The following is a 14,366-nucleotide window of genomic DNA, read 5'->3' on the forward strand; positions in this document are numbered from 1 at the left end:
TACTGAGGGCAAAGGTTAAGGCCATGATGCAATTAGTTAAACATTTCTGACCAATTTCCCCTCAGAATGAACTTATCCTACATGACAATCCTGAGATTTTACAGAAAAGGACCAATCAGGAGCATCCTTTCTGGTTAATCATTATAAATCTGCATGTTTAACAATATAAAAGTATTTCAGATCAGCTACTCCACACTTACTCTGCTGGTCACCATGTCTTTCACTGGGAAATTTCTGCTGGAGACTCAGGAGGGTTTTGTGGAGTTCATGAAGGCCGTTGGTGAGTGTGCCGTTGTGTTTGTTGATTATGTTTGAGGTTTATTGTCATACTCATAACAGTAAGTGCATAATGAATCATTTGAAACATCTTGCAGGTCTTCCTGATGATCTCATTGAGAAAGGCAAAGACATCAAGAGCCTCTCTGAGATCGAGCATAATGGAGATCAGTTTAAAGTGACCGTGACGACTGGACCCAAAGTTCTGAGCAACACCTTTATGATAGGACAAGAGACTGAGATTGAAAACCTGACCGGAGAGAAAGTCAAGGTAAGACCTGCACTCCTGCAGACAGATACAGAACTCTTTTAATAGCGTTACTACTAATAATAATGTCTATGTTTCTAGGCTGTTGTGACTAAAGAAGGCAACAAGTTGAAAGTGGTTCTGAACAGAGTCACATCCATCACAGAACTCGTGGATGACAACACGATCGTCAATGTGAGTGAAAAGACGGCCATTTTTCAAACATGACTTCATATCCCACATATTGGCCACATTGAGAGTCTCGTGTGCTAAACTGTCCCTGATGGTGCTATTATTTTGTTTCAGACTATGACTTTGGGCGACATCGTCTACAAGAGAGTGAGCAAACGTGTGGCGTAATACAAAAAGAGAGAATATAAAGAAAAATAAAACTTTTTTTAAGTTCTGTGTGTTTATTTTGTGGGGAAAGTAAAAAAATAAAGTGGAGATTTTGTGTTCAGAAATACTCCTGGGGAAGACCAACCACAAATGAGATCTTTTTAGGACCTCAAATGTTTCTCCAAGACCGCAATGGAGATTAAATGGAGACTTTTGCTGAAGAAAAAGACATTAGTAATCACACGTGTGTCTGCACTAGAATTTCACTAGAGATCTTAAATATGAATATTCAGTCATTGTTTACTCACCCCTGTGTTGTTGTAACTCTATATGACTTTCTGTCTTGTTCTGAACACAAAGGGAGAAATTGTGAATAAATGTTGTGCTCAGTGATGTCATACAATGGCAGTTTATGGTGACACCTCTTCAAGCTTCAAAAGAACACAAAAGTATCATTCAGAAGTCTAATTAATTATTCATGAGACTCATGATTGTTATGATACGATAAGATTTGATGAGAAACTGAAATCTGATGTGTTATTTAGTGTAAATGTTCACTGACCGTTGATCTCCTGTGTGTGTTCATGATAGGACACGAGAGCAACAGTTCACACACACCCCTCATGACATTGGGGCGTTCAAGAGAAAACTCGTTGTGTTTATCTAAAAACAGTGATAGTGACAACAGAACACAACTGCACACAAAACAGAGAACAGAACTTACTAAACATGTCTGAAGAGTTTGTAGTCGAAGTATTGATGCATTTCTGTGCCCAGCCTTAATAAACTGTTGAGAACGTTTTTGGACCGGTGCCAGTTCACAGTGGACGGAGATACCTGTGCGATGCCGAAAATAGAAAACAAGCAATCGATAGAATGTACCATCGCTCATCACCGCTGGTTAGGACAAAAACTCTGCCTGTATGTTTCTGTTTGATTTACAAGTACTCCATTCATAATAATAAGGCTGGGCACAGAAATGCATCAATTCTTCCTCTACAAACTCTTCAGACATGTTTAGTAAGTTCTGTTCTCTGTTTTGTGTGCAGTTGTGTTCTGTTGTCACTATCACTGTTTTTAGATAAACACAACGAGTTTTCTCTTGAACGCCCCCATGTCATGAGGGGTGTGTGAACTGTTACTCTCGTGTCCTATCATGAACACACACAGGAGATCAACAGTGAACATTTACACTCAATAACACATCAGATTTCAGTTTCTCATCAAATCTTATCGTATCATAACAATCATGAGTCTCATGAATAATTAATTAGACTTCTGAATGATACTTTTGTGTTCTTTTGAAGCTTGAAGAGGTGGTCACCATAAACTGCCATTGTATGACATCACTGAGCACAACATTTATTCACCATTTCTCCCTTTGTGTTCAGAACAAGACAGAAAGTCATATAGAGTTACAACAACACAGCGGTGAGGAAACAATGACTGAATTATCATCTCTGGTATCAATCTAAAATTGTGCTGTCCACATCTCTTTACTCTTATTGTACATCAACGATTGACACATTTGAGACTATATTTAAATCTCAAAGGAGTTTTAGGACTAACAGCTGAGGCAGAGCCGATACTTAAATCATCATTAGTCTCTCAAACTATGAAAGTTAAGAGTAATAACATTTTCCTCAGTGTCTGAAACACGTTTTATTGGCTGAGAACAAAAGTCAGACCACAAACATCATTCTTTCACACCTGATAACATTTTAATTAACAAAACAAACAAAGCTTTACAATTCAAAATGCCACTTGCAAAAAAGTCCTAAATCCATATTACCCTGTTACAATCGTGACATAATCAACATTTTGAGAAGTGTATCCAAGAAGCAATGAATCTCCAGGTGTTCATAAATGTCTAAACTTTAAATAAGTAGTAGTAATTACTCTGAACGTCGACCCGAGTGTGTTAAGTCACAGTGGATTGCGTTGTATGTCATTCGGTGTGTGATGTCACTTCCTGCGGAACAGGTTTTTGATGCCCTCATTGGCCGGTTCTGCCATCATTTTCATGGGCTGGTTCTTGAGCGCTGCCTCACGCATGGAGTGATAAACATATTCGTTCTCTTTGAACATGCGCAGCTCCATTTCTGTCTGCACACGCATGGCCTGAAAAGAAATCAAATGTACTCAATTCATTCAAGATTGTGAAGAGGTTTTTATTTACTAGAGTTTTTGAAGCTACTTTGAAACTGACGGTTACCATCCTAAAAGCTGCCCATAATTAAATAATGGTTAAACTACAGTCAAATTACCCTTTTACAAAGTATTTACTTTAGCTACACTACAAGTTACATTCTTGCAGAGTGCATTTACTATTGTATATTATGAACTTGATTATGTACTGGATATATAATAAATACAGAAAATGTATTGTTTTGTAACCGTCTTTACCTCCAGGTCTTTGGTGATGGGATGAGTCGGTCCGTGGGTGATAAGCAGGATGGCATAAGCCTTGCAGATCATGCCATGAGCCACCTCTATGTGCCCGGCCTGCCAGAGTGTCACTCCCGCCCTCATTGTAGCCATTCCGAGCTGGGCATTGTTTGGATGGTACAGTTTTCTGTTGCAATGATTAAAATACAAAACAAAGCAAAAATAATTAGTTTCAGATGATTGCATAAGAACATTATGTTCACATGGCAACACTTGAGTAGATGAAAAATGAACATTAAACATTTTAGGTTAAAATAAATGTATATTGTGCATACATTATAAGGAAAAGTGTATGAGCAGAACGTTCCTATAACCATGAAACAACGTTGAGAAAACGTTTGCATAATAAAATGTCTTTATGGGAGAACGTTTCTGAACGAGAGCATGGAACATTCCTATAACCAAGAATGTTGAGAAAACGTTTGCGTAAATAGAAAATGTAACATTCCAGCAACGTTTTAACCCCTGAGAAATGTTGAGAGAACTTTTTTAAGGAACGTTCTGAACGAGAGCATGGAACGTTCTAATAACTTTCTGCAGAACCTTCCTATAACCAAGGAAAAACGTTTAGAAAACGTTTGCATAAAAAGAAAATCGAACATTCCAGTAATGTTTTACATTATGTTTTAAACATTGAAAAATGTTGAGAGAACTTTATTACATTGGAATGTCCTGCAGAACCTTCCTGTAACCAAGGAAACTGGACATTTTTTACATTCTTAGAATGTTCAGAAATAACGTTTTCACAGCCTAAATCTAACGTTAGAAAAACGTTCTTAGAACAAAAAATTGTTAGATGGGTGTTTACTCATAACCTGTATTTAGTTTTTTCAAATAGACCCTAGTTAGAGAAATTATAATATATTTAAATAATATTTATACCTCGATATATAAAGTTAAATGTCATTATTTTGGACAGAATATGGAATGTTCTGGCTAATCCAGGACAGCTGGCAACCCTAGTTTATGGACATATTTGTCCAGCCAAATTATGGATTTCTAAGAGGAAATAAGGAATTACGTTTGTCTTTAAGGACAGTGAAATGACATTGTAAACTGCTCACTTACATGTATCCCTCCACCATCTTGCGTGAATAGTACGAAGCCTCATCGACGTACTGCAGGTATGACAGCACCTCACTGAGGGTACACCACATCCTGAGCTGATAGATGTGCGTGTCGGCCAACACATTCTCCTGCTTCTCAGCACACTCTCGACAGATTTTCACCACCTCAACAAACATTCACAACACATCAGTTAAATCACTGCAGCCACGTCTGTTTGTTAAGCAGTTTGTCTGTATCGCATCAATACCTCGTTGTAGTTTGCATCTCTTCGTGCCTTGTCCATCTTTTCCAGCATTTTGCAGCTGTATTCTGTGATTTCTTTTACCTTTTCGTCTGGTACCTTCAGAACAGAAAACAAAGTATAATGTTTAACTCCTCAAATGACCCGATAGCTACAAGCTAATATTTCCTGTACAAAGGAACAGGTTTACAAATGTGTACTTTTTCTCAAACTCATTGCAATGTTGTTGCAGCTACTTTAAAAATGTGCCAAAATACTTGTTAATTCATAACGAAGTCGTACTTCTGAAAATGTTATAGTGAAACTGAAAATTTAAAAGCTAGTAACATCACTATTTTTAGTTACTTACTAAAAGTAATCCATTACAGATTACTAAGATTGTAATGAGACTAATTGACTTCTACAGCTAAAAATGTAATCACATTACTAATTACTTTGAGTACTTTTAAGGTACTTTCTAATACAATATCTCAGAAAAATTAGTTTTTCTACTAAACGAATTCAAAATAATGTCTATGTTATCATTTATATACATGCATTTCATCTGTCACAGAAACACGTTTAAAATGTATTATAAATAAATAATGTAATTTTTGAATACGTTTAAGCCAAGTAATGTACTTAAAGCTGAAATATGTCATTTCCGCGACACTTAACGGCAACAAACAGAATAGAGCGCAACAGTCTGGCTCCGGAAGTAAAACTCCCATTCATTTATCCCATAGACGAACTGATAATCGACGATAACTTATAAAACTTTAAAGACCGACCTACTGTGAGCTACGAGGTTGTTCACCGATGGTATATGCTTCCGTTAAAGCCGCCTGTCTGCGTAATCTCAACTTCGTTGTTTAAAAATCGCCTTTGATAGCAGAATTCACAGTAAACAACTACATTACCCATGGTGCATCAGAGAAATATCCACCAATCAGAGAACCGCGGCCAACGAAACCGTGAAACGTGGCTTGGAGTGACCGCATGCTCCCATGATGCACTGGGCATGACGTAATCAAGTCTCTTCACCCTTAAACTACTTACTGTATATATTTGTACATATCGGGATTTTCTGCAATCAACGTAAAACATCCTGTTTCTATTCTTATAACAACTACCTTAAATAAATATTTTTATATATTTTCATAGTTTTTTATTCACTGACATCATTCGCAATGCATCATGGGATTGTAGTCCGTGCCCTTATGAAAGACGATAAGTACACAGTCTTGTATCTTTGTCTTTTTGTCTGATTTTCCAAAACTTTTTTGCCTCCAAACAAAGTTTGTGATGTTGTGATTCTCCCCAGAGCTGGTTGGGTTGGTTCATGGCGCACAACTCTTTCTTTATGGATTTTATTAAAAGTCTATGGAAGACATGAATGGGGAAATACTTCCAGAACCCAGACGGCTGAAAAAAGTGGGCGGGCACTATTGTGCTCTATAAAAAATTCAAAGCAGCTTTCCGAACACGCCCCTCATCTGCAGTTGTTCAAACAGTCAGATGGTCCCGCCCCCAACTCACACCATTGGTTGAGTGACGTTGTTGGGGCGGGTCTGAAGTTGCGTTCACACTGCCATCGACACAGAGCAACAAAACCACCTCATCTAATTCATTTCAATGACAGCTGGCGACTTCCGGCAACACGAGTGACGGCGACCGTTGGCGACCGGATGTGGGCGTGTCCAGCGAAGTGACAAAGTTGAGAAATGTGTAACTTTAGTGAGCGACAGCCAATACAAGAGAAGATTGTAGAGCTCACGTGATCCTAATATTTTAATAATAATAATAATTGTAAAGACACAGTGCTGTTTAGACTCTCCATACACACCACTAGCGACCTAACCGCCAGCCACTGGTGACATCAGCGACAAACTAGCCAAACAGACAGTATAGCACATTACTTTGAAATCAGATTACACCAAACACGGGTGGATTGAGGTTCTCATAGGCCAACGACAAACACAAGTCTTTTAAATGATGTCTTCAGTTCTGTGTGTCAGTAATGTGAGTCTTAAGTCTCCAGGAATTCTGTTTCTTATCTATGGAGGCTTCTCCTTTGACCAACTAACTCAAGGACTGCTATATATAACCCCACTAATCTCTCTAGAGCCGCAGGCCTGCAGATAGCTAGGTGGGTTTTGGCACTCTCCTTTATTTCAGCCTCGGGAATAAATGTGCACATATGTGTCTGCATCTCTCATTCATTCATTCATTTGTAGAATAGATCTTTGTTACGCTTTACTGAGCTTCACCGACCTCATGAGCACACAGCATAGTCACTCACTATTCCTAATCACATGTGGTATCTTTGGTCTTTAATCTTATCTTAGACATTTCAAGCAGAACTGTTATTCATGGTAAATGGTCTGCACATATATAGCACTTTACACTGTGACTCATTCACCCATCCACCCATCCACCCATCCACTCACACACGGATGACAACAGAGTTGCCATGCAAGCCGCTAGATGGCCAATGGGAGCAACTTGGGGTTCAGTGTCTTGCCCAAGGACACTTCGGCAAGTCAAGGACACTCGTGTGGGCCGGGAATCAAACCACCAACCCTGCGATTAGCAGCCGACCTGCTCTACCACCTGAGCCACAGCCGCCCTTATTCATCTGTAGATAAATTCAGCTATTGCTTCATTATCTAACATTGAGAGTGAATCAACTTTACCTTGACTCCATCCACTTCCGCTCCAGCCATCTTCAGATCATCTTTGATTTTGTTGGTGCAGTGTTCACATGTGCAGTCGAAGTAATAGTTCTGCTTTAGCATACGTCTACGATCTTCAGAAATATTCAGGTAGTCCACATAAGACACAGTCACCTCCTCTCCGGGACTGATCTTACCAAGCACACGCAGCTCGATTCTGTGATAAAGAGGCCAGAGATGTGAGATTTTCACAGAATTAGGAGTATAAGACAACATTCCCAAATAACGAAAACAGCCTAGGAAGGTTTGCTGGCCTTAGCTGGTCTTATTGCTGTTTTAGAGATGTTTGGGACAGACTTGGAGACCAGCGTAAACCAGATAAGACCAGCAAACCATCTTAGGCAGGGTTAGAAACCAAAGAACATTAAATAATGACACCAATGAGAACTCAACAATTCTACACCATTAGGCACATTAGCAATACATGTAACTCTGAATTTTACAGCTGGTACATTCACTGTCCTGCAGATCAAGTAATGAGAAACAAACACTAACTGCTCGAAAGCAGGTGAGTTGGAGATGTCAAGCAGGATATTTTGTATACAGACGAGATATTGACCATATACAAGATCTTAACTTGACCTGACAGCAGTGCTCGAAAACGGCAACACAAACAGACATTCCTGACAAATGTTGTTTGAGAGCGGTAAAGGAAGTTTGAAAGTCACATATGTTTGGAAAGAGGGGTAATTAGTTGTGGCAGCTGTTACGACAGAAATGTGCTAGAAGAATCTGTCTTTAGGTGTTGAAGAGGTTAGAAGAAGTGAAAACAAATGGACCAAACACCCATCAGCACACGATTTTCACACTTTGCTTTCTCTGAATGTGAGCATAGCCAAGCGAAACTTATGTGTCACAGGACAGATCACAGTGTAAACCAGTGGTTCTCAACCGGTTTTGCTTTGGGACCCAGATTTTCCATATGCATATGGTCCCACTTTATACGAAGTGTCTTTAACCACAAGTAAAATACATCGAATACAATGTACTTATTGTGACATGTTCTTCTGCAAAATTCCCATTTGCTGCTACTGAGGTTGAGGTATGGGTAGGGTTAAGGCCTGGGTATACTTCGTTTTTCCGTGTTCTAGATCAGATCGCAATTGGCAAACCACTTTGCCTTTCTGAGTATGCATTTTTGTCCGCAAACGAATAGGAACGCATTCTCCGCATGCACACTAAACTGCTTTGTGATACTCTTTTAGTACAGTCAATGGCCAGTGCATGCGTAGACGCTGGCGCATGGCGGATCACGGAGCGATCAGCGATGTGGATGCACTAAGTATACTTTGACCTTTAGGGTTAGGGTTTAGGGTAAGGCAGGGCTGGACTGGTAAGCTGGCATACTGGGCATTTTCCCGGGAGGCTGACGCACTTTGGTGCCGATCAGGAGAGGACTGACCATCGGGAGAACCGAGGGGTCCGGTGGGTCACCCGCGAAACGGGCCGAATGTTTCTGCGATAAGCTAAAATGAGCCGCCGCGTTATGCAGAATGGTCACAAAACGCAACACAACTCTTGGCTCAACCCCCCACGCTAAACAACTTTTGGGCCAGTTTTTGTGTAAAATCCCGGGCCGATTTCTCTTCCCAGTCCAGCCCTGGGGTAAGGGTTAGGATAGGGTTAGCTTTAGGGTTAGGGCTAAAGTTAACAGTGTAACTACAGATGTAATTAAATGCTGGTGCTTTAAATGTAAGTACACTGCAACAACACGTATGTACATAATAAGTACACTGTATCAAATGCTTAAGTACATAGTAGTTAAAGACACCTCATATTAAGTGAGTCCATTTATTTGAACCTGTTATATTTATAATCCAGATTACTTTCTAACGTCAAACATCACTGAAACAGAACATGTATTACACTGGAGGTAAACCTTGTCTATATGTCTAGGAGGTCCAGACTTTAAAGCCTTTTATGAACTTGCCCTTATATTTACAGTGCAATGCCACATAAGCACAGGTAATGTCCAGGACCATGGATGGCTCCTCATTACGGTGGTAAGGGCATGTACATGGTTTCTGGACAAATGTCCATAAAAAAACATTGCCAATGGACGCATACATAGGTCAATGAAGCTAATCTTTAAAAACAAATTTAAGATTGAGTTTGAGAGGTCTGACTTCCTCCAGTGCTTTAACTAGAAAGTTCTCTGTAGAATTAAAATGGTTTGCATCAGTTTTGTTGTCTGCGCCGTGATTTCGAGGGAAGCCGATTGATGCGCATGCGCTCCAGAGATACAGAGCAGAGTAGATCATTGGAGCACGCGGTTCTGAGAAGGCTCGTGCCACATTGGCACAAAAACCAGGCTTTAATCATGCTGCAAAAATTATTGTTTCAGGTAAGAAGTGTATTTAGTACGTATAAAGTGCACAATGCGAAATAAATAACATTAAATTTGCATCAGCGTCCTGAAATTGTGTTTGGCACGTGGAAAAATGTCATTGTCCGGTCTGAACAGAACCACCAGTTGAGAAACACTGCACTAAGAGACCTGATTTCAGTCCTAACTCAATTTGGACGTAATATTTACACTGCAAAAAAAAGTATTTTTGTCTTATTTTTTGATAAAAATATCTAAATATTCTTAAACCAGAAAAACAATATACTTACATACATTTTCGAAATAACTCTATCTAAACTGGTTAGGGTTTATGCTTAAAACATAAATGAAACTTCTTTGGACCCCATTGGCAAACAAGACAAGAATGTGTAGATAGGGGGTTTAAGTATCGAGTATTGGCGCTGACTATCAGTTTGAATCCAGGGCATGCTGAGTGACTCCAGCTTGGTCTCCTAAGCAACCAAATTGGCCCGGTTGCTAGGGAGGGTAGAGTCACATGGGGTAACCTCCTCGTGGTCGCTATAATGTGGTTCTCGCTCTCGGTGGGGCGTGTGGTGAGTTGTGCGTGGATGCCGCGGAGAATAGCGTGAAGCCTCCACACGCGCTACGTCTCCACGGTAACGCGCTCAACAAGTCACGTGATAAGATGCGCGGATTGAAGGTCTCAGACGCGGAGGCAACTGAGATTCGTCCTCCGCCACCAGGGTTGAGGCGAGTCACTACGCCACCACAAGGACTTGGAGCGCATTGGGAATTGGGCGTTACATAAAAGAAGTGTCGATATTTATACGGGAAAACAAGACAAAAATACTCAGTAAGACAATCATTTTCTGTTCTTTATCATTAAGGATTGAAACCAATTGGCATTTGTATTGAACGTTGTTGGAAATGTTTTTTTTTCTTTTGTGTAAAGATCTAAACATCTTTCACTTCGGCTAAACCCCAAAAATGCTCTTTCAGTGTCTCTGTACTGTCTCTGGCTGTGTTTGGGTAGTTGATTGACGGCTGTGACGGCAGAAGTGATGAAGAAAAGCTGAGAGATGAAGGTGAAGGTGTCTGATGAAGAGAGGTAGAGCTGAACACACCCACCTCTTCTGAGAGTGAAACATTGTGTCAACGGCCGACTGACTGAAACACAAAGCAACAAGACGTTTGCAAGCGTCTCCCATTTTACTGAAGACTGAACTTACAGATAACGGTCAAGAGAGACGTTTAAAGCTGCTATCAAACTAATTCTGTTCTCGTTCTTTTGTTAAAGTCAACATGAAACTGCATTCGCAACCCATTTAATTTCGGAGTGCAACTTTATTCCTGTAAAGAAGTAACAAGATCACATAAGATAATATTCAGGAATACCGTAAATCTGCCTTTCACGTGCAGGTGTTGTCAGACAAAGATAAACTGATGTAATTCTACTGCACATGATTTTTCGAGAGTGTCACATTGTGCACAACAGCGAGTCATTATATTCTTCAGATGTTCTGTCAAAAATATGATTAGAGACAAAAGAAATGCATGTACATGCCAAATATTATTGAACTATATAGTATAAAGTATAAATGATATAAATAATAACTAGGTCACAGTATTTCCATTAATGCAGCGTGATGTTGGGTTATTCCCACACGCCGCTCTCACCCAAAGTCACCTTCCCGAGTCTTTCAGTTCAAACTCTCACTTCCTCACTGATTCCTGTCCCACCCACCACACTTTCACCTGTCTGATCTCACGCTCTCAGAGGATGTGAAGACGAGCGAGTGGACTTACTTGCCATTGTTGAGAATAACCGTGCAGTTTGGCCAGCACTCGTGGTTGACCATGCAGAGATTCAGGAACAATCCGACCCCCACCGCCTGTAGACCCCTCTGATCGCTCACCATGAATCCATTACAGTTGATCTGATGGCGAAAATGTTCAAAATGCCAAAATATCACACCTTTGAAATACGTTTCATTGTCTTAGTTCACCCAAAAATGAAAATCTGGCATCATTTACTCACCATCGGGACATTTCAAAACCACTCGCTGCATAACATATTTATATATACATATTTATATATTTATATATTTATATTGTATATATTTATATATTTATATTGTATCAAAATAAAAAATAAAAAAAATGTCTATCCAAGAGTCTTTAAAGGTCCTTCTGCTCCTGATGCAGCTGTTCATTCGTGTGTGGGACATCAGTTATGCATGTTTTTCTACAGGGGTAACTCTTGGGGTATTATCAGAGACTCTCTGGACTTTTCAGAGATACCAAATGTTTGAGAGTTTGACCATGACGACTTCCTCTCGTTGCTCTATAAATATGGATTGAAATGAATAAAACATTGTTTATTTATCGGATGTATTTTATGCACCAAACACTATATTGACATTTCAAAAAGTGAAATTCTCAAAGTTTCGCTGGTCTCAGGATCTTCTGGTAAGATGACATCATCATCATGTAAAATAATGAGATCTTTATAATGACGGAGCACGCTGCATATATATACACTGAAATATTACTTTAACTATATCTTATAAAATATATATGTCAGAATTTTCAAAGCTCTGTGATTTTTATGTGGTGTGAATGAATGTAATATAATGGAGATTGTGAGATATTCCTCAAAAGTCTGTTGTATCATATTTGATTCATGGATTTCAACATGCGTTATCAATAAAATAATATACAAAACTTTAAACCAAGCACAAGTTGCTTATATTCAGCAATTACTCATTTTAAAATATCTGTATAATAATTACTGTAACTTTTACTTTAAAATAAAACAAAAACGTGTGCATGCAATAAAAAAACTGATATTTCTGGAAACATTTTTAAATATTTGTATTATATAATTATGTTAATGATGCACAGGCTTTAGTCAAATTTGATACAGGCGGCGTTACGAGATTGAAACATGAAAATATCACCTGAGAGCAGTCTTGGGTAAATTGCTTAAAAATAGTAATCAACTACAGCTGGATTAATTATTTCTCTAAATTGTAATCAGATTACTTTACTAATTACTTCACATAAAAAGTAATCACATTACTTTTCCGCTCCACAAAAAATGAAAATATTGTCTATATTTATTCTTGTTTATTGTTACACACAATAATACAATCAGCACCTCACATATCACTCGTTACGGCACCATAATTCATGTATTGCACATAAATAATAGTATATTAGTGTGGCAGGGCGGAGGGCGGGGTCGTGATTCTACACACCCGGTCCCTTATCAGGCTAATCAAGCCTCCGAGAGGGATAAAGGCCGACTGCGGAGGATTGTGTGGGAGAGGGAGATCATTTATGGACATGTCCGTCATGTGTGTGTGTTTGTCTTTTATTTCAGTTTATAATTAAAATATAATTTATATTGTCAAGCCGGTTCTCGCCGCCTCCTTCCCATTGAACTTCTTTACAATTAGAAATAAGCATCACCCAATAATGTGCTTAAAGTTAATTAGATACATTTAAAATCAGTAACTGTAATCTGATTGCAAGCATTGAAAGAGTAATGCATTACACTACTTTTTATTTAAAAGTAATTCGATTACAAAACTAATTACGTCATATTTACTCTGGATTACACCCAACAATGCTTGAGAAGCTGAATGACAAAATATACTATGTAGTAAGTATTAAAAAATATAATAAATATTATGAAAAATGACTAATGTTTATCCTTACAGCCACTATTTGTCAGTGGGCAGAGAAAAATACCCTTTTTTTTGTTTTTGTACTCCATTGCTAAATATTTTTTTTTTCTTGTCCTAAGCATAAACATTATACAATATTGATAGATTTATCTAAAAAAAAAAAATATTATAATAATAATAAAATTAATTTGCTTCCCTAGTGAATATATCTTGCTGAAAACAAAACAAAAATACTGATATTTTGCATTATTCTTTCTTCCGTGGAACAAAGAAGGTGATTTTCTTTCAATGAGATCCTAGTTACTTTTATCTGTGTAGTGAAAGTAAATGAAGTCTAAGTCTGTCAAACTCCAAAATGACAAAAAAGCGCCATTCAAATATCCAAAAAGTAGTTTATATTCCTTTAAAGTCCTCCGATAGCTCTGACAAGAGTCACACGGGACTTCCGAAGACTTCAAACATAGAGCATGAGTCATATGGGTTTGGAACGGCATTTGGAACGAGAGTGAGTAAATGATGACAGAACTGCAATTGAAAGGTGATTAGAATCTCCTTTACCACTCCGAGGATGTGGGAAATACTGTCCACTGTGTGCGGCTTGCTAGAACGGGGCCAGAAGTCCAAGAAATTGTGGATATCGACTTTCAAGTCCCTCAAGTCCTCCTCAGTCATGTCACCGATGTGGTCTTCAAGCTCATCCGGGGTGACCAGCTGCATGTCTGAGACCACGCCCCCTTCTTTATCCATTCTCCACATGATGCGAGCTGTGAGACTAACACATATATGCGCAGAACATTTTATTTTTTCCATCATTAGTGTGAGTGCATGAAGGTCTAGACCAGTGTTTCCCAAAATTTTCCAGTCAAGCCCCCCTTTACAAACCAGTCTTTAAGCACCCTGCGCCACGTTTGATTTTCTTTATTATTGTATTTTAATATTATTGATATATATTATTATATAGCTAGTTTTTTTTTAATACTAGTTTTACCTCCAATCCCACCGTCTCCCAGCGCCTCTCCTGCTGTGCCTGCCT

At 38.8% G+C, this 14,366-nt stretch overlaps 2 protein-coding genes across 3 annotated transcripts in view; one reads left to right on the forward strand and one right to left on the reverse strand.

Annotated features, from left to right (window-relative positions):
• Positions 1-136: 136 nt before the first annotated feature.
• Positions 137-1,239, forward strand: LOC127621435 (fatty acid binding protein 1-B.1-like). The gene is made up of 4 exons (XM_052095022.1): positions 137-280; positions 375-547; positions 626-718; positions 830-1,239. The coding sequence occupies exons 1-4, from the start codon at positions 154-156 to the stop codon at positions 881-883; spliced, it is 447 nt and encodes a 148-aa protein (XP_051950982.1). The 5' UTR covers positions 137-153; the 3' UTR covers positions 884-1,239.
• Positions 1,240-2,509: 1,270 nt separating this feature from the next.
• The window catches only part of smyd1b (SET and MYND domain containing 1b), a 17,653-nt gene continuing 5,796 nt past the window's right edge, over positions 2,510-14,366 (reverse strand). The window contains exons 3-10 of one of the 2 annotated variants that reach the window (XM_052095011.1): positions 13,892-14,105; positions 11,448-11,578; positions 10,770-10,808; positions 7,295-7,490; positions 4,626-4,718; positions 4,379-4,542; positions 3,269-3,437; positions 2,510-2,983 (exon numbers count right to left, since the gene is read on the reverse strand). In XM_052095011.1, the coding sequence (XP_051950971.1) occupies positions 2,828-2,983; positions 3,269-3,437; positions 4,379-4,542; positions 4,626-4,718; positions 7,295-7,490; positions 10,770-10,808; positions 11,448-11,578; positions 13,892-14,105 (1,162 nt within the window). In that variant the 3' untranslated portion in view covers positions 2,510-2,827. The remainder of the gene's footprint in view (positions 2,984-3,268; positions 3,438-4,378; positions 4,543-4,625; positions 4,719-7,294; positions 7,491-10,769; positions 10,809-11,447; positions 11,579-13,891; positions 14,106-14,366) is intronic. The other variant, XM_052095012.1, reaches the window with a different exon arrangement.

The sequence above is a fragment of the Xyrauchen texanus genome, chromosome 27 (assembly GCF_025860055.1).
Source record: "Xyrauchen texanus isolate HMW12.3.18 chromosome 27, RBS_HiC_50CHRs, whole genome shotgun sequence".
Taxonomy (NCBI): domain Eukaryota; kingdom Metazoa; phylum Chordata; class Actinopteri; order Cypriniformes; family Catostomidae; genus Xyrauchen; species Xyrauchen texanus.